Genomic DNA, 21161 nt, shown 5'->3' on the forward strand with positions numbered 1-21161 from the left:
CACTTTTTCTCAGAAGTGAACAAAGGGGGCCACCACTTCAAGGAAAATGGTAATGGACAGTGTTTGTGCTCAGGATAAATCACGGAAGGATTTCAGAAACCTTAGGTATCAGCCACCATGAGCTGGACATCCTCCCAAAATCTAAAGACTTTTCTTTTTTTTTTTTTTTAAGATTTTATTTATGTGAGAGAGAGAGAATGAGATAGAGAGAGCATGAGAGGGTCAGAGGGAGTAGCAGACTCCCTGCTCAGCAGGGAGCCCGATGCGGGACTCGATCCCGGGACTCCAGGATCATGACCTGCGCCGAAGGCAGTTGCTTAACCAACGGAGCCACCCAGGCGCCCCTCTAAAGACTTTTCTGATGGGGCTGGTGGTGATACCAAAAAATAGGATTTTTTGACTTGTATAATGAAACGTGTTGACATTTGCTAACTCAGTGAACCTATAATTTCCAGATGAGCAACATGATGTTATAAAATCATGTGTATGTGAAAGATCTAAGATGTACCAGCGGGCTTTCATGTCACCAGGTACAACAGCATCCAACCTCGTAGCTGGGTGTTAAACCCCGCTTGCTGAGTTTTGGTGTAGGCTCAAAGGTGGGCTGCAACTGTCTGAGGGTCCTGCCTCTCTCACCTGCATACTAGTGTGAGGCCAGATTTTCTTCATGTATTTCAGCTAAAAGACCCATTTTACCAAATTGAGAGCAGAAGCAAAAATGGAGAGTCCAGCTGTCATCCAAGACATTAAAGAGACCTGGAAATGTGTAAAAGAGTGCTACTTTTCCCACTCAATTTCTCTGTTTTGGAAAATACAGAAAATATAAAAAAGTTGTTTTAATGAAACTGTTATTTATGTCAACATATAATGTGGGTTTATTTTATTTTTCAGTGAGTTAGTTTTATTCTGTAACACAATAAAGAACGTCAGGTCACCCCACACAGATAACTTCCCTAGTGTAAAGGGGTCCTGAGACCAAAATGTTTGAGAACCACTCTGCTGAAATGAATCATCGAAATCCTTCCACAAAGAAAGCCCCAGGCCCAGGTCAGCTCACTCATGCACTCTATCAGACACTGAAGGAAAAAGCAAAAGCAGTCTTTTGTAAACTCTTTCAGAGAATACAGGAGGTGGCCAGAATATAAGGCCAGAATAACCTTGACACCAACTACGAAGGAGACACTACAAAAAAGAAACTAAAGAAAAGTCTGGGGGCGCCTGGGTGGCTCAGTCGTTAAGCGTCTGCCTTCGGCTCAGGTCACGATGCCAGGGTCCTGGGATCGAGCCCTGCATCAGGCTCCCTGCTCTGCGCGATGCCTGCTTCTCCCTCCCCCGCTCCCCCGCTTGTGTTCCCTCTCTCGCTGTGTCTCTCTCTGTCAAATAAATGAATAGAATCTTAAAAAAAAAAAGAAAGGAAAAGTCTGACAGTTTCTGAAAATGTGCAACGCGCTGGCTGTATGACCCCGCATCCCACCCCTAGGTGTCCAACCAAGTGTTAGTGAACTGAGGGGGAAGGGCAGGACGCCTGCAATTTGCGTATCGCTCAGAAATATACCCACTTTATGTATAAAATATCAAATAGAAATATGAAAACATACATATAGAATGAATAAGTAAATGTGGCAAAATGCTGAAAACTGCTGAATCTGGTAAAGGGTACATGCAGGTTCTATTATTCTTGTAGCTTCTCAGTTTGAAATCATTTCAAAAGAAAAAAAGGCTAAAAAGTCAAACACAGACAGGAGAAGCGCCTCCTTGCCATGAGCTCGCAGCTCCCTGGGGCGGAGAGAGTGGGCACCGCCAGTGGCAGCGGCGGGGCCTCCCCCCAGTCATCCCCAAGCCCCGCCAAGGCCTCACCATCTGGAAGTCCTCAGCCTGCAGGTAGTGCTGTACCAGGAAGCCACAGACGTCCCCGACGCGGATGGTGCTCTCCAGCCCCGGCTCCTCCAGGAGCAGCCCGCACTGCCTGACCGCCTCCTTGGGGTCCTCGGTGTATGTCCTGCCGAGAGCAGAACCCCGCTACAGGTCAGGGGGCACAGCAGGCTTGCAGCCTGAATGAGGAGCTCCTGGCATTGGCAGGATGGAACTTTTGTGAACTTAACGCCCGTGAATTAAACAAATTCCCTAATGAGTTCATTCATAAACTGGCTGATTCATTGAATAAAAACTTACTGGTCGCTCACAGTCCTGGTACCGTGCCAGACTCAGCCTGTCACCCAGTCCTTGCCTGGTTACCAGTCTGGAGGGGGTCACTGTGATGCAGGGGGACGTGGGGCGCCCTGCCCGAGGCAGTCAGGCAGGGGGTGAGCATGAGCAAAAGCCAGCAGAAGGGACACACTCCAAAGGGCGCGTGCGCGGGTCTGCTGCAGGGCAGGGGGTAGTGTGCGAGCGAGTGAGCGGGAGAGGGACCCGGCGGGGCCTTGGGGGGAGGAGGGGCTCAGGTTCCCGCTCTAGGAGGCCCGGTCCTGATGCTGCATGTTCCTTGCTGCACATTGCCCCCCCCCCCCCCCCCCCCCCACCGCACTGCAGCCCAGGCTCAGCAGATATTCCAGAATTTACACGTCCGAGCAGGGAGCTGCATTTTATACAACAGTGCTCAAAGTGTTTCTGGAACTTCTCTTCTAAAAGCTTGTTCTCAGAGAAGGAAAATGCTTTCATTGGTTTAGGAAGAAGCTTAGCTTGGCTGCCCACACAGCAGGCTCTTGGAAAAGCTGGACGAGTTGCCAATAGATAAAAACTGGCCTCATGTCCAAATTTAGATGCATGGTCTCTCCTAAAAATAGCAACAACATGCCGCCCCCAGCCTCCTTCCCACAGTCTCTGTGGCCCCCAGGTGGTATAGTGGCCGGCCTGCTCCAAACCACTGAGCTTGAGCCCTGCACACACCTGAGCAGGTCCGAGGCTCCCCTCAGACACATGCTCTCCTGACCTGCATCTGCCTCACCACCCCCACCCCAGACTTCTGATTTTTTCTGAACAGTCTTCCTGGCGGTGTGCCCAGGTTTGGGGAATTCCCCAGGAGGAGCTCATCGAGAAGGAGGCAACATAATGTCCACATGTCCTACTTAGGGTCCACGGGACTCCTCTGAGACTCCTCTGCACTTGCTCACTGCAAGTGAAACCGGGTCTGCTCCCCGGCAGGGAGAGGAACCTGGGGGGCTCTGTGTCCCTGCTTCCCCGCTCTGCTGTGGACACACCTTTGGGCCTGGATGAACCGCTTCACCAGTGTCATCTTGCTCTGCAGCTGAGCCAGCTTGGTCTCCTGATCCAGGGGGCTCTTGGCCTTAGCCTTGGACAGGCACTTGTAGGCCTCTGTTAGTGCCCCGTGGGCTTTGTCGTAGTTCTGGTACTCATCGATCTCCACCTGTATGGATGAGACCCGTCAGGGTCCCCGGGGCCCCACCACCCTCCTGGGGGTCCTGGCCCTGGGAGGAGGGTCTGTACCTGGGCACAGGCATCGTAAAAGCCGGCCAGCAGGTCGAGGGCCCGCCCCTTGGTGTAGAAGCTGATGATGTTCTTCATGATCTCTGGCTCCTTCCGCCAGTCCAGGGACTGCAGGTAGTTGGCAGCCATGATGTAGATTTCCTTTTGCCTCGAGACGCCCGCAAAGAACACGATTTTCTCCGTGTCCCCAGACTTCAGCAGCGCTCTCATGGCCTACACAAAAGGCGAGCCCAAGGAAGGGCCCAAGGAAGGGCGGGGGCTGGGCTTGGAGCTTGAGCTCGCCGTGCCCCTCCTGCCACCTCTCCCCGGACGCTCACGCAGGACTCCACCACAAGAGGGAGCTCAGGGCTCCTCTGTCCCACGGGGCCCTGGGAAGCCCAGGCTGGGAAAGCACATCCCCAGAGGGTTAACCCAAGCAGTGGGGACGCCGTTTCCAGCCCGGGCCCACGCTCACCTTCAGCTTGTTCCCTGCCTGCGTGTACTTCTTGGTGGCCAGGTGGTAGTTGCCCTGGCGCATGCAGCAGTTGGCGATCTGCTCCAGCAGCTGGCGCCGAGACTCTTCTGACAGGTCCTTGGAGTCCTTGGACACGGTCATCTTCTCGGCCATCTCCTCGGTGATGGTCATGTTCTGCTCCAGGCAAAGCTGCAGGGCTTCGTGGTACTGCAAGGAGCCACAAAGTGGGAAGGGGCGGTTAGCGCCGGGATGCAAGGGGAGGCCAGGCCCACGGCCGGGGGGTGGGCGCCAGGGCAGGGACAGGACGCGCTTGCCAGGCATGGGCCAGCACTCGTCCCCGTGACTCTCACACTGCTGACACCCCGAATTGCAACGAGGGGAATGTGGAGCTCAAAAGACTACTGCATTGGTTGTGGGAGGAAAAGAAACCAGAACTTAATTTTCTTCTATAATTTGTTTCAAATTTTTAAGCTAAGGGTTTTGATTAATCTTGAAAACTGAAGGGAAATCGTATGCCCTTCACTTAAGAATGGGTCTTGGACAGAAAGCGTATGTCTTGGAGGTGGTTCCATCTCCGTTGGGAACACTGGCGTCTTGGGAGGTGGCTCTTTACTGGGGGACAGCGGTGTGCGGGTGCCTCTCCCGTGTGCACAGTTGTGCTGAGCACGGATCCCAAGGACAGGAAGCGCTGGGTCGAGGGGCCTGTGAGTTCTACTGCAGAGGGGTACTGCCTGCTGCACTGGCACCCAGCCCGAGTGGGTCTGCTGACCTCTTCACCTGCACTGGCCTGACTCAGGACAATGGGATCTTCGTGAGTCTTCATCTGTTATTTCTCTCATTATGGATGAGGCTGAGTATCTGGTGTGCTGGGACCACCCACATTTCCTTCTTCAAAGAAACTGTCCATATAGTCTTTGTTCTTTCGTTTTGAGTGGCTGGCAAATTTCTTCCTGGTTCATAGGAACTCCATACCTATTAGGAAAATTACACTTCGGGACAGAGGTAGGATACATTTTTCCCCCATTTTATTATTTATCTTTACTTTCTTGTGGTGTGTTTTCCATGTGCTATTTTCAGATTTACATTTGGCTGAATGGATCAGTCCTCCCCATTGGCATTTGGGTTTTGAATCATACTTAGAAGATGCCTTTCTTCTCTTTAGATTGTACAATATATCCGTGGTTTCCGATGGAGTGGCGGCTGGTTTTGCTGACACATGTCTCAGACCCACCTGGAATTTACTAGGACGCAGGAGATAAGTAGGGTTTACCTTTGTGTTTTCCCAAGTGGCTGCCTGGTTGCATCGACCCCCTTTATTGGATGGCTCATCTTTTGCCACTGCTAGCAAATGTTCCTCTGTATGTACGAGATGAGCGTGCGTAAGTGGCTCTGTGTCTGGATTTTCGAATATTTTCTGCTGATCTGTAGGCCTGATCATGCACTGGACCCCAATTATCCTACCTGTCATATATTTTCACAGTCTGAGGGCTTAATCACCTCTTGTTACTCTTCTTCCAGATTTTTCCTGGCTCTTCTGGTTTATTTCGTTTTCACTGCGAAACTACAGAATCCACTTATCTGGCTAGAGAAAGCCCAGTGGTGTTTCTCCTGGGGTCATATTAGGTCTGGGGCTGCCTCGGGGAGGGTGGACACGTGCATCTGCTGGGTCTTTCTAGAACATGTGCTCAAGAATTCTTGTGTCGCTCACCAGTGAGCCACTCAACTGTAAGCATAATTCTGCTTCAGGAAAAAAGATCTTTCAATTTGGACAGGCTAATTTTGCATGACTAACAATCTTCTATGTCTCCATTCAGTGGCTATCAGAGAGAATATTTCTACTTAAAGAATGTCAGGCTTCTACTGAGCACTAGAAACAGTGCTGGCGAGGACGTGGTGGCATCGGAACGCTGTGTGCGGCTGGGCGGATGTGCTCTGGGGCAGCTGTGTGAGAGGGCGTCTGGAGGTCCCTCCAACAACTAGAACAGTTACCAGATGATCTGGCAATTCGAGTTCTGGGTAAACACCTGAAAGAACTGAAAGCAGAGTTCTGAAGAGATAATGTGTTCACCCATGTTCACAGTAGCGCTATTTACAAGAGCCAAGAGATGGAGGCCACCCAGTGTCTGTGGATGAGCAGAACTGAGGCAGTGTGCGCACGAATGCAGCATCACGCAGCCCTAAAAGGGAAGAACATTCTGGGGCGCCTGGGTGGCTGTTGGTTAGGTGTCGGACTCTCGGTTTTGTCTCAGGTCATGATCTCAGGGTCATGAGATAGCCCTGCATCAGGCTCTGCGCTCAGCACTGAGTCTGCCTGAGATTCTCTGTCCCTCTCTCTCAGCCCCTCCCATTTGTGTGCATGCATTCTCTCTCTCTCTCTCTCTAAAATAAATAAATAAATATTAAAAAAAAAAAAAGGAAGGACATCCTGACACCTGCTACCACACGGATGAACCCCGATGACGTGACGTTCAGGGAAACAAGCCGGACCCAGGACAAATCCTGTATGATTCCACTTATATACGGTCCTTGGAGTGGTCCAATGCATTGACACAGAAGGTAGATGGTGGGTGTAGAGGATGGGGAGCTGGCGTTTGACGGGGACAGCATTTCAGCTTTGCAAGATGAAAGCAGGTGCGCGGAGATGGCTCTCACCTCGACGGGAGCGTACTGGACAACACTGAGCTGTGCTCTCAAAAACAGCGAAGACAGTAGCTTTTACATTATGTGTACTTTACCACACACACAAAGGATGAATTCACCTCCCTAGTTATGGGGGTTATGGAATGGCAGTGAGTGTCCCCCTGGACCGGCTGTGCGAGGCGAGCCTACTTCTCGCGCTCCTTCACCCAGGGCAGGCGGGGGCCATGGCCTTCTTGTGAAATCGTAACCGTGAGAGAAACGGTGAAGCCACCTCCACCGCGTCTGGAAAAGGTGGGCCCCAGCTTGGGTGCCCGAGGGGGTGCCGAGTGGGGACTGCCAACCATACCTTCTTTGCAGCCAGCAGCAGCTCCACTGCCTTCTCATACTGGCTGTGCTCAGTGAAGAAGTCTGAACAGCGGGCCAGGAGGGCGGGGTCCGACCTCTCGTCCAGGTCCTCCGCTATGAGCTGCAGGGCCACGAACTGCTGGGTGGCGAAGGCCAGCTCCAGGGCCTTGGAGAAGTGGCCGGCCTGTGGATGGCGGGAAATCTGAGCAGCCGCCCAAGCCCCAGGTCACGAGAACGCCCGAGTGGCCCCCTGGCAGATACTGAGACAGGCCCCGGGGTCCTTGCCGTCGCTCACCTTGTGGTACAGCATGACCGCCCTGTCCACGTGCTCGCCCTTGTCCTCGTAGTAGAGCGCTGCCTCAGTCATGTCCTCGGGGGAGCTCAGCAGAGCCAGGTTCATGAGCTGGTCATCCAGGCCATTCTCCTGTGGGGGGCGGGGGATGCCCAGGGCTTCCTGTGCGCGTTTGCTAAAGGTGCCCTGGGGGAGCCCACCACTCCAACTCTGGCACGCTGCAGGTCCACCTGACTATGGTTTCTTTCTTCCTTTCTTAAGATTTTATTTATTTATTTGAGAAGGAGTGAGTGAGAGTGAGTACAAGTAGGGGGAGCAGCAGAGGGAGAGGGAGAAGCAGAGTCCCCACTGAGCAGGGAGCCCGACGCAGGGCTGGATCCCAGGACCCTGAGCAGAAGGCAGATGCTTAATGACTGAGGCACCCAGGCGTCCCATGATGATGGTTTCTAACCAGTGTCAGACTGTCACATGGGGTCTGTGTACCAGCATTTTGGGGGGGCTTCCTTCTTTTTCTGTTCACAGAACATTGCTCTCTGAGCCCTGGGTTAGAACACTTTCATGCATGCAGAACGTCCTTCCTGCTGCTTACAGGCCACGAGCAACGAGCCAGCCTGAGTGCTTGCTGGAAAGCCGTGGCTAAAGGCTAAAGGACTTCTCAGCGAGAATCAGAATTCAGCACTTCACAAACTCTCCCGGGGGGCTGAGACCAGTGGGAGCAGGCGCAGTGGAAAAAGGCCTCCAGGGTGGGGGACATGGCACCCACCATACCGTTCTCCACGTTTTCTGTGTGAATGTGGGCAACAGCAAGGGCCCCTTTGTCCGCCTGCCCGACTTTGACCGTCAGAGGCAGTGTGCCCGCTGCCTCGCCTACCTTGCACAGGCGGATGGCGTTGTTGAAGGCCTGAGCCCGCGAGTAGAAATACACAGCCTGCCTCACATCCTCCTGGTTCTCGTACTGGCGGGCCAGGTGATAGGACGCCGCCCAGTTTCCACTCTCGTTGGCTATCTCAGCAGCCTGGAAAGAGAGCAGCAGGCCTGGGGCTCTGCCTCCGCCCCCCCACCCCCGGCAGGCCCCCTGGATGCTCCTACCTTCTGAATGTTGCCCTGGAAGCAGTAGATGCGGACCAGGGAGAAATAGTCCTGTGCCAGCTCGTAGTAGTGCAGCGCCGCATCCATCTCTGCCTGGCTCTCCAGGTACTGGGCCCACCACCTCCACAGGGTCCTGGGAGGAGCCCGCCAGTCCCACTCAGGCCCTGTGCCCCCTGGAAAGGACCCCGGGTCCCTAACGCCACCCTCACCGTGCCTTCACGCGGCCAGCAGTCAGGAGGGAGCGTGCGAGCTGGGTGACGCGGCCAGGAGTGAGGGCCCAGGGTCTGGAGGAAAGGCCCCGCCCTGGCAGGGCCTCACACTCTCCCACAGGAAGCAAAGGAGGGAGGCCCCCGGGCCCTGCAGCAAACCCACGGTCCGCCCACTGGCCCTGACATCCAGCAGCAACACTTACTTGTCCTTCGTCTTATTGATGTAGAGCTCCAGGGAGTGTAGGTCCTCCGACAGCATCCTGGGCACCTCGAAACGGTGGGTGTCTGACTTTTCGTAGCTGCAAGAGAAGGGAAACAGCGACTCCTCCCAACGGTCTCAGCACCGCACGGCGGCGCCCAGCGGCTCACGGTGCTGCCATGGCACAGCCAGCGACCCCCAGGCCCAGAGACCTGACCCGGCACGGGCTGGGAGGTGGGCTGAGGTTCTCCTGATGAGACCGAGTTCAAGGTCCCCTGCAGACCTGGAAAGCCACCACCTGCCCTGAGGTAGTGCCTCAGTCTAGAAGCTTCCCCTAGGTAACTCTATGGGCACCTCACTGGGGCAGAGGGGGAAGCCGGAGGCAAGCGGGCCCATCCCTGAGTCTGGACGGGGCCCCACACTCACTAGCTGAGGGCCAGGCCGCGGTCAGTGCTGGCCTCAAGGTGCCTGGCGTAGTTGTAGTAGGTGGTACGCAGGTGGATGCGGTCGTGGAGCTCCGCGACCTCCACGGCCTTCTGCCACTGGTCAGAGGCCTGGTACAGCTTGTTCAGGAGGTCATAGCGCCTGCACTTCCTGTACAGCTGCTCGGCATCCTCCTGGAGGTGGGAGAGCATGCATCAGCCCTTGGGCTCCAGGAGAGCTGCCCATGTGCCCCCGCACGCAGTGACGTCACACGCCATTGCAGCATTCTGTCCCACAGTGAGAAAGCAAGACTGACTTAGGTGTCAGCAGAGAAGGCTGGGGGGCTGCCCTGCATTCTGGGGAGGAGACCCCACCCACCGCAGTGTCCTGTGGACCAGGAGCTGACTTGGGTGTCTGCCTGCCCCCTCCCTGCCTGGCCCCCCAGGTGCATGATGGACCATGAGCTCATGCATGTGCAGGAGACGGGGAGGGCCCCGGAGAGGAGAGAGGCTTTGCTCTGCTTTTTGGTTCAAGCCCCTTTGAGGGGGTTTCTGTTCCCTGCTACCGAGTGGCCCAGACACGCATAGGCCATGGCCCACCTTGTGAGGCCAGTGCCTTCCCTCTGCCTGCCTGCCCATGTTGGGGCGGCACCCGACTCACCAGCATGCCCAGCTGTATGGCCAACATGGCCACCCTGGCCTCCAGCTCTGGTTCCTGCTCAGCCTCCCGCAGGGCTCGTGCTCCACGCGCATGGCCCATGTTTCCCAGGCACACCTTGGCGACGTCCAGCCGCTGGGTCTTCACGCACATGCGCGCCATGTTCTCCCAGACCGCCTCACTGTGCCAGGGGATGTGGCAGCTCCGTGAGCTTGCAGCCCTCACACCCCTGCCACCCCCCAAGACGCATACCGGACACAGCAACATGGCAAACCAGGGCCCCCACCCCTCCCTTGGCTGAAGGCCACCTGTGTCCCCACAGACCCTCTCAGGCCTCCCACACACCCACTTTCCTCCCTGCCTTGGTGGCCGTCTGCTCGTCAAACGTCCTTGCTCTATGCCTGCCTGCACCCTCTGTGGAGCCACGGAGGTGCTGGAACTGCTCTCCGGCAGGGGCCCCGCAGGGAGAAGGGGCTATAGAGCCTTCACACCCCAGCGGGCCTGGGGAAGGGGGTGGGGAGCCCCAACCCTGATTCTCCTGAGGACCAGTGCATGATGCCCAGTGTGGGGTCTGCTGGTGGGCCCCTGGCCTGGGCTGAATAGAGGTTGGGGGTCCTGGGGATGATCCTGCACGTCCCCAGGACTCCATCCTTGTTCTCAAGCTCACGGGCCCCCGCGGGGCTCAACACAGCAAGGCGCCGACCAGACACAAGCCCTTCCTTTCTCCCTTTCCAAGTGGGTTCCATGTGGGAACCCTCTTTAAGATACTCCACACCCCAGGGTCTCAGGGACCCACATGGGGCTGTGGACAAGGTCTCTTATGCCTCCATGCCCTTTCCCACCCTCTGCTGAGTCCAGAAAACAGGTGGCTGATATCTGCATACGATTCAAGTGGAAAACCCAAACAAGCAGAGAAACTGGTGGCCGTCCCAGAGCCCTTCCCTGATTCGGTTTCCCTGTGCCTCCCTGGGCTAACGCTGTTGGGCCTGCTGCGTGCACGAGCGGGACGGGTCGCTGAAGGCCGGGCTACTCCCACGCTGCCCTCTGAGCAGGGCCACCAGTGGCCTCCACCAAGCTGGTGGAGGGTGGGAAGTGAGTATTGGAAGAGCAGCCAGAGACCCACCGGCTGGGAAGGGCCTCAACGCAGGACGTGAAGCTCTGGGTTTTGGACAGGGGCCAGCCCACCAGAGCTCCAGTGCTTCCTGTTGTCCCCACCCGCCCTACTCACATCTGCACCTCATCACCGTGAGGGCAGGGCACATGCTGCCCAGGGGCCTGGCCTGAAGACAGCCCCCCCTTTCTGGAAAGCCCTCTCTTGAGAGCTGCTGGAACCAGCCCACAGGCCCCTCTTCTCAGGCTTGCCACTCAGGCTTGTAGGGTTCATGGCCTCCCAGCCCACAAAGCAGCCCGAGCTTCTCTGCTACGAGACAAAGCTCCCGCCCGCCCAGCCGTCATGTGCACGGACAGGACAGGCACACAGGACACTGCAGCTACTCCCTCCCCACCCCCCAGGGCCCAGCACACACACCTCGGGAGGATGGGAAGGGCCCTGGGGAGGTTTGGGTGTCTGGAGTGGGCTCCACAGTCCTGTGTGGGCAGGGTCACTCCTAACTCATATTCTGTGCCCAGGCCTGTGGCCCCCAGGTAGAATCTGGGGGTAGTGGATGGAGCAGGGTCTCCAGACATCACCTGTAGGGGAGCTGGATAGAGCTGACCCAGCAGCCATCAAAGGCCACCCAGGGATAAATGATTCAAATAAATAAGGGGGGAAGCTGATCCCTCCAAGCGGAGCGTTGAGCCTCCTTGTGGAGGTGACCCACTGCACTGTGTCCTTAGGGACTCTGAGTGGTCCTAGTTCTCCTGGGAGAAGGGGGCCATGTGTGGAGGGCTATGGGTGCCCCCCTGGAGTCCCCGGGAGGCTGGAACAGAACATAGGCCAAGGAGAGAAGGCACTAGCAAGAACTCAGCTGATGCATTTGCTACAAACTCTGCTGGGGAAAAATGCTGAAATAGGCCAAATCCCTCAGGGAACGGAAGGGCAGATAATTCTCCAAAGACCCCTGTCTTTCAGGGACATAGGCTTGGTGGTGGTGGGGGGTGGTGGCGCGCCTTGCCTGCAGCAGGTACAGAGCCCCCTACAGACATGTGATCCAAAGTAACGGGGCTAGTGAATATTCTTGCCGTTCTGATTTTGTAATAGTCAGGATAGGCTAAACATTTGCTATGTTAAGCACCGTGCCTGTATCCCCAGACCTAGTTCTTTCCCTCGGTCTGGTTTTATCAATGCTGGTGATAGACCATGTCTGACTTATATGGTGCATCTTTTTTTTTTTTTTTTATTTGAGAGAAACAGCATGTGTACATGCGCAAGCAGGGGGAGGGACAGAGGGGGAGGTGGCGTTAAGAATCTCAAGCTGACTCTGCACTGAGCACAGAGCCCGACGCGGGGCTCGATCCCATGACCCCACGATCACAGCTTGAGCAGAAACCAAGAGTTGGACGCTCAACCCACTGAGCCGCCCAGACACCCCTCTGATGCATCTTATGTGGGAAACGTCTATGACTCTAGATATCTGATCATCCTTGAGAAATGACAACACAGGAAGTGTTAGTGACTTTTGAAGATAACCATTGCTAATTTGATTACCAACTGCAATTAAATGGATTGTAAAACTAAAAAAAAAAAAAAAGCCCCCAAAACAAAAAAGAAAACCCACAAAATGACGGGGGCTGGGGCTCCAGACTCACAGGAACTCTCTGTAGCTCCAGAAGCAGGAGGCGAGTGGGGTGCAGGCAAGCCGAGGGGACCAGGCCAGTCCCACCATGCTGGACTCATCTCACTACCTCTGTGTTCCGGGCAGGTGTGTGGCCTCCCTGTACCCCCAACCCCAGCCTCCTCCCCTTGTAACGAGGGCACCTGGCGATGAGTGGGCAGCTCGGGGCCTGAGGGGTCTGACTGTACAACATCCAGGGTGCGCGTGCTAGTAACGGAGTGTGCAGGTGCCTTTCTCTCTGTGCATAGCCGCTTCAGGGCCCCAGATGGGCGTGGCATCTCAGGGGGGGCAGCCCCACCTCTCTCGTGTGTCTGCATGTGCAGAAGGGATTGCGCTCCCTCATTGGGACGCACAGTCAGCACAAACACACGCCGGGCCACAGACCACATTCCCTCCGCCCTCAGGCCTCGCTGGGGGACCTGTACTGCGTGTCCAGGACCCCACCTTCTTGCACCTCCATCCAGGATGATGCTCCAGCCTGGTGGTTCTGCGGGTGTGGGCCCCTGACCCACCCCACCTGGGTGGCAAGTGGGGGCCTCTCCACCAGGCCCGGCCACTTTGTCTACTGCCTGTGAACCCGTGACAAGGGCAGGCCCCGGGGCACCTACATGCTGGGGGAACCAGCGGACGGCTGTGGGTGACCAGCCACCAGCATCCTGCCAACCCAGGCCCCGGGCCCAGGGCAGGAACATGCTCTGTGGCCACTATCTGCCTCTGGAGCTGCTCTGTGGTACCTGAGCACCAGGCTAGTGGGGTCCAAGACACACAGGTGCGACCACGGGTCTGCTGTGGGCTGGCACCCCAGGCCTTGCCCTTGGGAAAGGAAGGTGGGGAGGGCAGGGGAGGAGGGTCCTGGAGCAGGACTTGAGAAGGCCTCCCTGCTTTCCTATCAGGAAACACATCCTGTTAGCGTCTGGCTGCCGTGGCTTGGCCGCTATTTGTTGCAGTTGGCTACGCCCTCCATCCAGCTCACAAAAAACAGCCTCAAAAACAACCATTTCCTCTCTGCGGAGGGGGGGCCGCACACGCGCGCACACACAGACACACACGCACATGCACCTCCCTGCAGCAGGCTCGCTGCTTTCCAGGACCGGCTGTTTCGTGGCAGAGGCACAGGGCAGGGGCTCCTGCAGTGAGAGGCTGAACTGCTCCCGGCACAGCTCCCCCCTGCCCTGCTCAGAGCCTGGCGGCTGGTTTTGCTCTGTGGCGCTGGTTCTAAGCAGTGAGGCGAGACAGACCCCCACGTTGCCGCCCACCTCTCCTGTTTCTTGTGGGAAGGAGAGGCCTTGCTTCCCAGGAAGACGGCGCACGCACGACTCTGGACTCTCGCTGGTGCCCCGGCTTCCTCCCCGGGATGGGCCGAGAGGCTGGCTGCAGCTCAGGCCTGGCCCTGCTCCAGGTGCAGGAGGGAGGGTAGGGAGGGCCTGAGGTGAGCTCACCTGCACCTGTCACATGGGCCTTCCCGATGCCACTGAGAATGAGTGGTGATGTCCTCTAGCAGCCCCTAGCTGGTCTTGGCTCTCCCTGGCCACAGCAGCTGACCGGGACTGGGACTTTCTCCACGACAAGCGGACAGCACCGGCAGTCAGAGATGACTGTCCAGAAACTGGTGGCCACGGCAGTGCTGGTGGCCCTGGTCTCTCTTGTCCTCAACAATGTGGCGGCCTTCACCCCCAACTGGGTGTACCAGACGCTGGAGGACGGGCGCAAGCGGAGTGTGGGGCTATGGAAGTCCTGCTGGCTGGTGGACAGGGCCCGGGGAGGGCCAAGCCCTGGGGCCCGGCCAGGGCAGGCGGACGCTCGGGACTGTGAAGCTCTGGGCTGGGGCTCTGAGGTGGCAGGCTTCCAGGAGGCTCGAGGCACCGTCAAACGTAAGTCTGCTTATTTTTATGTCTCCTTTAGGGTGGTCAGGGCCCACAAACTCTGACAGCACGAGGTGGACGTGAGGCGTGTGTTTGGTGACCGGCAACCCAGGCAAGCCCCGAGCTCTGCGTCCACCCTCCCGCTGGCGCCCAAACCTGCCCCGGCTCCTTTAGGATGGAATTCTTCCCGTGCGGGTGTTGGGCTTTTCTCTGCCTCCACACACAGGGAAAGGGCAGACACACTAACCAGATTGAGGACGATCCACTTTTCTTGGAAATACACCTCATTAGTAAAATAAACAAGAAGCTTAAAAACACGTGGCTGAGTTCCGACCTCACTCCACAGTTGTCAGGGTCATCGAGGCAGAACTTCCGGGAGGACACCAGCCACGGGGGCGGCAAAGGGGCTCAGGGCAGCAGCTCTCGAGAGCAGAGCCCCTTGCGGTCTTGTCCTGGCCCTGGCTGGTCGCTGGCAGCTGGGTCTGTTGGCTGCTCTGGAAGGTGGGAAGTGGACTTTGACCGCGGGGTCAGGTTTGAGTGTGCAGGTGGGAAGGTTCACAGTGAGACATTTATGTCACCGAACGTGTCATTGACGCGGTCACAGCAGCTGACAGGCAGAGGTCTCCCCGAGCTGACTCTTTGAAGCTGTTGATGAGAGTCTAACTCACAGATGAGCAGGAGACAGAGTTCATCCTTTCGAGAAGGTGAGGCTTTGGCAGGGCTTTTGCTAACTGCTCTCAGAGGGTGTCCACAAAGTCCTCAAGAAGCACAGGTGAGCTCTGTGCTCGGGGTGGGAATGTCCCCACCTGCCACGTGTTTGGAGCCCTGACCCACAAGGGAGCCAGGGTAGGGGTGGCGTCCAATTCCACAGACAAAGAGATGGAGGCTGCAGGAGACACGTGCTCGGCCACAGTCCCTGGGGGTAGGCAACCCCAGTCTATCCACTCAGAGCCTCTTGCCATGTAGCCTGAGGGGTCTTCTGTCGGGGACGGGCTGTGTCTGGCAAGCAGGGCTTTCAAACTTTTCCACAAACTCAAAACTCAGCACAGCTGACCTTGGGTCCCAGGGGACTTGCTGGGTCCTGGGACTGTCCTGAGGAGTCATGCAAGCCATCGACCCTGAGGCTCTAGTGTGGGCTCTGCGCTGCCCTGACCCACAGAGCACCCCCAGCCCGGGCCTCAACGTCAAGCAGGGGCCCTCCCTGGGCACCCATACCCTCTGATCCCTGCCAAGGCCAGGAGGGCACACAGGGTGGGGATGTGCTTGTCTCCAGACCCCCCTTCCCACCTGGCCACCCACCTGTGGTCCCTCCCATGATTTGACAAGCTTCTTGTATGACTTCTACAACATCCTCACCATTGGTAACGCATCCGTGGCAGCTGAGCTGTAACCTCTGGGTGTCAGTATTTGCCCCAAGCGAGGGAAACAGTGTGGAAGGTTCTCGTGAGGGAGACTGAGTTGCTGACCCACTTCTCACCTGGTCCGTGTGCACGAGCCGCAGGATGACAGGAGCAGCACGCTGGGCTAATCTGCTTGGGGGCCCCCAGTACCTGGCGCCTCACATCAGACCAGCTCCCAGGGAAAACCCCGGTCCCTCTGCGCCACCACTCCGCTGGTGTAGGGATGGGGGAGGAGGGAGCGGGTGGGGCCGTGCTCAGATTCACGCTGGTTCAGTGCTGAACACCCCTCCACTCCGCACACTGTGCAAAGTCATCTCGATCTGTCACAGGCCAGTGTGTGGCCACAGGCCTGACTTGATCCATCCCAAGCTCCCCATCTCAGGTGCGAGAGTCAGGCCATCCTAGAGTCTCCAGATGTTGTGGCAGGTGGGGGGGGCAGCAGCCCAAGGACGGGGTTCATGCTTGTCTGCTCTGCTCCCAGGGTCCTGGCAGCACCCTGCAGAGCCCAGAGTCCGAGCCACTCCGTGATCATGGAGCACCACCTGACGTTCTGCACTGTGTCAGGGGACTCTGCTGCAGGGGTCCTGAGTGACACGCAGGGTCCTGTCCTCCAGGACTGGGGGGCTCTTCCTGCCCGTCTCATTGGGCTGTGTGTGGCGATCGTGATGGTTATCCCTGCTCAGGCGGCTTTCCTCACTGTGAGGCGCCGTGGGGATTCAGCAGACGTGAGGTCCTCCTCTGGCGCCTGAGGAGAACTCCCTACCCCAGTCCTGGTCAGACTTGCTCTCTGGGCGTTTCTCATCTTTCCAAATTCCAGACATTCTGTCAGGTGCTCTAACCTCCTTTTCTAAAGCAAGTAAGGGGTGAGTAAACATGCAGTTAAACCTTGGGCACCTAGCCCAGAGGGGATCCCTGCTCTCTGACCACTGAGGCAGACAAAGGGCACTGGGCCTGCCCAGCCACAGACCCTCGTGCCATATTCCTGCGGGGTGCTGCTGCCCAGGCTACATGCGTGGTGATCACAGTCTGCCAAACGCCCGTGCACGTGCACCCCCTCCCCCACTGCAGGTTCCCTCCAGGTGGCTGATGGAGGGAGCGTGGCCCACAGGGCAGTCTTCTTAGGCAGGTGGTGGGTCTGTGGGCCGTCATTGCTTTATTCTTCACCCTCCCACATCTTCATGTCCACGGGGCCGGAGGCTGATGGGGTGAGGATGCCACAGAGGGCCGCTGGTGGCCAGGGTGTGTGGCTTGAGCTGTGCACCAGGAAGGACAGAGAGCTGGGCGGAGGGAGCGGGAGGGCAGGCCACTCCCCTCCGTGCGAGTGTGCCCCATGTGCGAGACTTTCCTTGCCTGGCCTGTGAGGCTGCGCTGGGGAACCTTGCACTTCCCTGGGCCAGCTCTGAACCCCAGCGCCCACCGTGTTTACCGCCCCTCGTCTCTGAGGTCACACCTACCTCCCAGATCCGACCACCTTTGAGGCTACAAGAACTTCTGTGTGGTCACGTATTGGTAAAACTAACCGCAAAGAACACGGGGTGTGAAGACCCCAGAAGGAGCATATGAAGAGCAGGGCCTCCACAGGAAGGCAGGTCGGCCAGTCTTCAGCACACAGGAAGGACCTGCCTGGAGCCTGATCCGTCCTGACAGCAGGACCAGTTTGGTGTCCTGCATGCACGTGCAGCCACTGGTCAGGCTGGCTGCACCTTGGGTTCCACCATGAAGACTGCCTGGGCAGCCAGGAAGGTTCTGGCAAACTGGCCTGAAGCCTGGCTCTCAGCTTGAGCGGCCACCTCAGGCAGGGAAGGTGAGGAAATGTGGGTGCTGGCACCTTCCCCAGCCAGGCCCCGTTGCCACCCCAGTGCCAGGAGCCCCGCACTCGCCAGGCCTGGCCTCTGGCACCCCGGGCGTTTACTGAATCAGACGAGTGTCAGGGTTTCTAGCAACGGCAGGGACGATCTGCAGCTACTCTCAAGAGCACAGCGTGAGCTCTCAGCCCGTGGGAGTGAAGCCCGCTGGGCAAGAGAGCGATACTGGGGAGAAAAGCTGGTGAGAGGGCATAGCCAGCCGCGCTCACTGTCCACACAGCTCATCTACATGGCCAGCCAGGGCAAAAGCCGCCGGTTCAACACGATGAAGAAGTTGGGCAGATGGGGACTGTCATCCTCCAGGAGCCCCGATCTGCCCTCAGGGCCACCCTGACTTCCTAACGGCCAGGCCTCTGCTGTTCAGCCCTGCTTGTATCTGCGCTGCTGGCCTCAGGGAAAGGCCCAGAATCTGCAAAGGGCAAGAGCCCTCAGCCTGTGAAAGAAAGACAACGGGGAGGAGGAAGGTGCTTGACTCCTGATGGGCAGGAGGAGCTGGGCCTGGGGTGGGGAGTGGTGTGACACGTTGGTTCACTCTGGGCTCCTCAGGCGCTAATTACAAAGGGCAACAGTCACAGACACCGGGGCGCTGTCACGGCGGGCACGCTGCACGCGGGGACGCTGTGTCTGTCCATGGGCCTCTCACGCCAGCACTGTGAACCGCCTCCTACCCCTGGGGGAGTGGAGAGCACAGGGCAGGGAGGGCGGGTTGGTGAGGCCCCAGGCGCAGACGGAGGCAGGAGTTGCCCGAGCTGACCACCTGTCTTGTCCCCTGTCGTTCCCACAGTGCAGTTCGACATGATGCGCGCCTGCAACCTGGTGGCCACGGCAGCGCTCGCTGCAGGACAGCTCACCTTTGTCCTGGGGCTGGCGGGCCTGCCCCTGCTGTCGCCCGATTCGCAGTGCTGGGAGGAGGCCATGGCTGCCGCGTTTCAGCTGGCGAGTGAGTACCCCCGGGGCCCCGGGCAGGCAGGGCGGCCGCACACATGGTCGCATGGGGCTGGCAGGCCCGCTGCAGTCTTCTAATGTCACCGCGACTCCCATGGGTCACCCTCCCATCTTTCGCTGTGGGCAGAAGTGAGACAGAACCACAGGTGGGGGCGCTGAGGCCGCAGCGAGCACATGGCTGGGCTCCCGCCCTCTCCCGCTGTAAGACAGGGCACTCCGCGTGCTGGCGCTCTAGGCTCACGTGCTTGCTTTCCGAAGTCTGCGGCATCTGCTATGTCTTTGCCTGTCTGCAGCCAACATGGCTGGTGGCCTGCGGTCAAGCCCCACCTATGATGGTGCAGCAGCGTGCCACGGGCAGGGGGAGAGCCCCCACCTCCGCCATCTTGCCTTCCCCACTAATGCTGTGTGAATGGGGAGGTCAGGGCGAGCACGAGGGTCCAGCCAAGCTCATCTGCACGCTCCATAACCAATGCAGCTTCCGGGACCCGGCCAGGGTCATCGGCAGGTCCTTCCTCCTGAGCAGCACAAAGCATGGAGAACACGTTAGCTCCTGAGCGCACCGGGCCTGTCCTGGCTCCCACACCCAACGGCACATGCCGCCACAGGAGTGGGGTGGGAGGCCACACCGGCCAGGCCTTGGGGGCGGCTGTAGGGTGAACTGAGAAAAGGCGCGGGCATACGCATGGTCTTGGAAGGCTGAGGATGGTGGCAGCGGCGGCGTAAATGAGAGGCAGAATTGTTTTGGGAAGTTGTGCACAAGTGGCTATGGAAGCCACAGAAGCTATTCACGTGATCCCGGGGTGGGGTCTTCTCTCGGCTTCTCCTCCCCGACGCCTCCTCCCTGCTGGCTCACCTGGGGATGTTCGGGTTTTCTGCTGCCTACTGGCGAGCATGTGAGTGGAGGTCCTGCGCGGGGATGACGTGGACTGGAATGTGGGGGTGTGATCAGCCGACCCACCTGCCTCTCCCACTGCTGGGGAATGGCAGCATGCCCCAACGCTGAAGGTACAGTTCCAGCAGACCCAGGAAGAGAAACCGCAGGAAGTCTGAAGTGAATCATTCTGGGAATAATGGCCCCCGGCCCTTATCTTTCTGGAGAATGAGGCTGACAGACTGGCAGGAATTCACATGCTGGAAAGTGAGCCGGGTGGGAATCAGGAATTGGAAACAGGCCTTCCTGTGCCTTTTAATAGAAGGCGGGTGGTCCTGGGCCAGTCACTTCCCCATGGCCGGGTCGCCCGCGGGGCCCGGGAGCGCCCAGGGCCGACCAGATAGTTTGCAGGAAAGAGCAGCTGTGGGGCCGAGGGAGCCAGACAGGCACCTTGGCTCTGTCACCTGCAATGCGCAGGAACTGGGGCTGGCACGTCCGTCTGCCCCCACAGGGCTGGTCTTGAGAAGGAAGGAGATGTGGGTGAGACGGGGTCTCTGACCACCGCGGCCTCCTTCCCTTATCCAGGGAGGTGGGTAAAAACATGCACATCCCAAAGGACAGTGACTGTTCAGAAAATCACTCCTCTGCCCTCCGCTGACCTTAGGGCCATAAGGCAGAAATGGGGTCCTCAGCCTCACTGAGGCTGCCCACTTCTATTGCATGGGCTTATCTGAAACTCCATCCCCTCCAGAAGGAAGTGGAAGATTAGGAACAGATATTCAGATATTCAGGCATTGAAGAAATGAAAGGAACAGCTCTTGATTCTGAAAATATCTCCTTGCAGCAGAATAAACAAGCCACGGCATTTTTAATTTAGAATTATTGGGAGAGAGACTGTGGAATAAACAAGCCACGGCATTTTTAATTTAGAATTATTGGGAGAGAGACTGTGGGTTTGGTGTCAAACGGACATCTTACTTCCTGTGAACCCTCATTTCAGAAAGACAGTGTTGCTTCCAAATCACGTATTTTTGAGCAAGTGGAGATGGGGGAGCCCTGTGAAGGAAACGGGAGCTGTCTGGCGGCAGCCCTGGGACGTCCTGGGGCCTGTCCTGTCCGTGAGGCGGAGGTGCTCTCTCCTGGCTGTCCCCAGACCGGGGCAGCCTCCGCTCACAGATCATCAGACCGGTACAGGCTGACGGGAAAAGCCAGGAGCACCGGCTCTGCAGGCTTCTCCCGGAGGCTTCTCCTGGAGGCGTCCCACCATCACTCCCACAGGTCTGTTTTGCCCAAAAAGGAAATGCGCTTGGCCCTGTTTAGACTTGTTTCATTGACAAACAGTACAGAATGCAGCCATGTGTCTTTCTTCCACCACACTGCTAATTTTAGAGTTAGGTTTTTTCCTGTGCTCCGGTCTGCTTTAAACAGTCAGGGAGAGAGACTGAAGGGCGCCGGGATATCCTGTCCCAGGAGGGGAAATGCCTGCTGGTACCTGTTATGCAAGCGAACCTTCAGTCCCCAGTGCTGGGGCCAGAGGGTGGGCAGCGGGGAGAGAAGGTGCTGATGAATTCACGGGGAGGCGGGGAGGCCGGGCAGGCTGGAACCCAGCAAGGATGGCGACTCCCCGCCCGCCCGCCGCTCTTCCTGTCCGGGCACCGGACCCTGCTCCTCACACTTGCTCCTCTGAGGGAC

General features: G+C 57.7%; 2 protein-coding genes and 1 non-coding gene across 8 annotated transcripts in view; 2 read left to right on the forward strand and 1 right to left on the reverse strand.

Moving 5' to 3' along the window:
- IFT140 (intraflagellar transport 140) overlaps positions 1 to 21161 on the reverse strand; it is a 79826-nt gene that overhangs the window by 4362 nt on the left and 54303 nt on the right. For all 5 annotated transcript variants that reach the window (XM_027610693.2, XM_027610691.2, XM_027610692.1 and 2 more), the window contains 11 exons: positions 9756 to 9933; positions 9099 to 9289; positions 8677 to 8772; positions 8265 to 8397; positions 8047 to 8190; positions 7179 to 7307; positions 6885 to 7067; positions 3899 to 4105; positions 3445 to 3657; positions 3198 to 3364; positions 1858 to 1999 (listed from right to left, as the gene is read on the reverse strand). In XM_027610693.2, coding sequence (XP_027466494.1) covers positions 1858 to 1999; positions 3198 to 3364; positions 3445 to 3657; positions 3899 to 4105; positions 6885 to 7067; positions 7179 to 7307; positions 8047 to 8190; positions 8265 to 8397; positions 8677 to 8772; positions 9099 to 9289; positions 9756 to 9933 — 1783 coding nt within the window. The remainder of the gene's footprint in view (positions 1 to 1857; positions 2000 to 3197; positions 3365 to 3444; positions 3658 to 3898; positions 4106 to 6884; positions 7068 to 7178; positions 7308 to 8046; positions 8191 to 8264; positions 8398 to 8676; positions 8773 to 9098; positions 9290 to 9755; positions 9934 to 21161) is intronic.
- LOC113933767 lies at positions 11918 to 12050 on the forward strand. Its single transcript, XR_003523471.1, has one exon. It is a non-coding gene; the product is annotated as a small nucleolar RNA SNORA72 (small nucleolar RNA).
- TMEM204 (transmembrane protein 204) overlaps positions 13341 to 21161 on the forward strand; it is a 15968-nt gene continuing 8147 nt past the window's right edge. The window contains exons 1-2 of one of the 2 annotated variants that reach the window (XM_027610698.2): positions 13341 to 14397; positions 18438 to 18593. In XM_027610698.2, coding sequence (XP_027466499.1) covers positions 14118 to 14397; positions 18438 to 18593 — 436 coding nt within the window. In that variant the 5' untranslated portion in view covers positions 13341 to 14117. The remainder of the gene's footprint in view (positions 14398 to 18437; positions 18594 to 21161) is intronic. The other variant, XM_027610697.2, reaches the window with a different exon arrangement.

The sequence above is a fragment of the Zalophus californianus genome, chromosome 10 (assembly GCF_009762305.2).
Source record: "Zalophus californianus isolate mZalCal1 chromosome 10, mZalCal1.pri.v2, whole genome shotgun sequence".
Lineage (NCBI taxonomy): Eukaryota > Metazoa > Chordata > Mammalia > Carnivora > Otariidae > Zalophus > Zalophus californianus.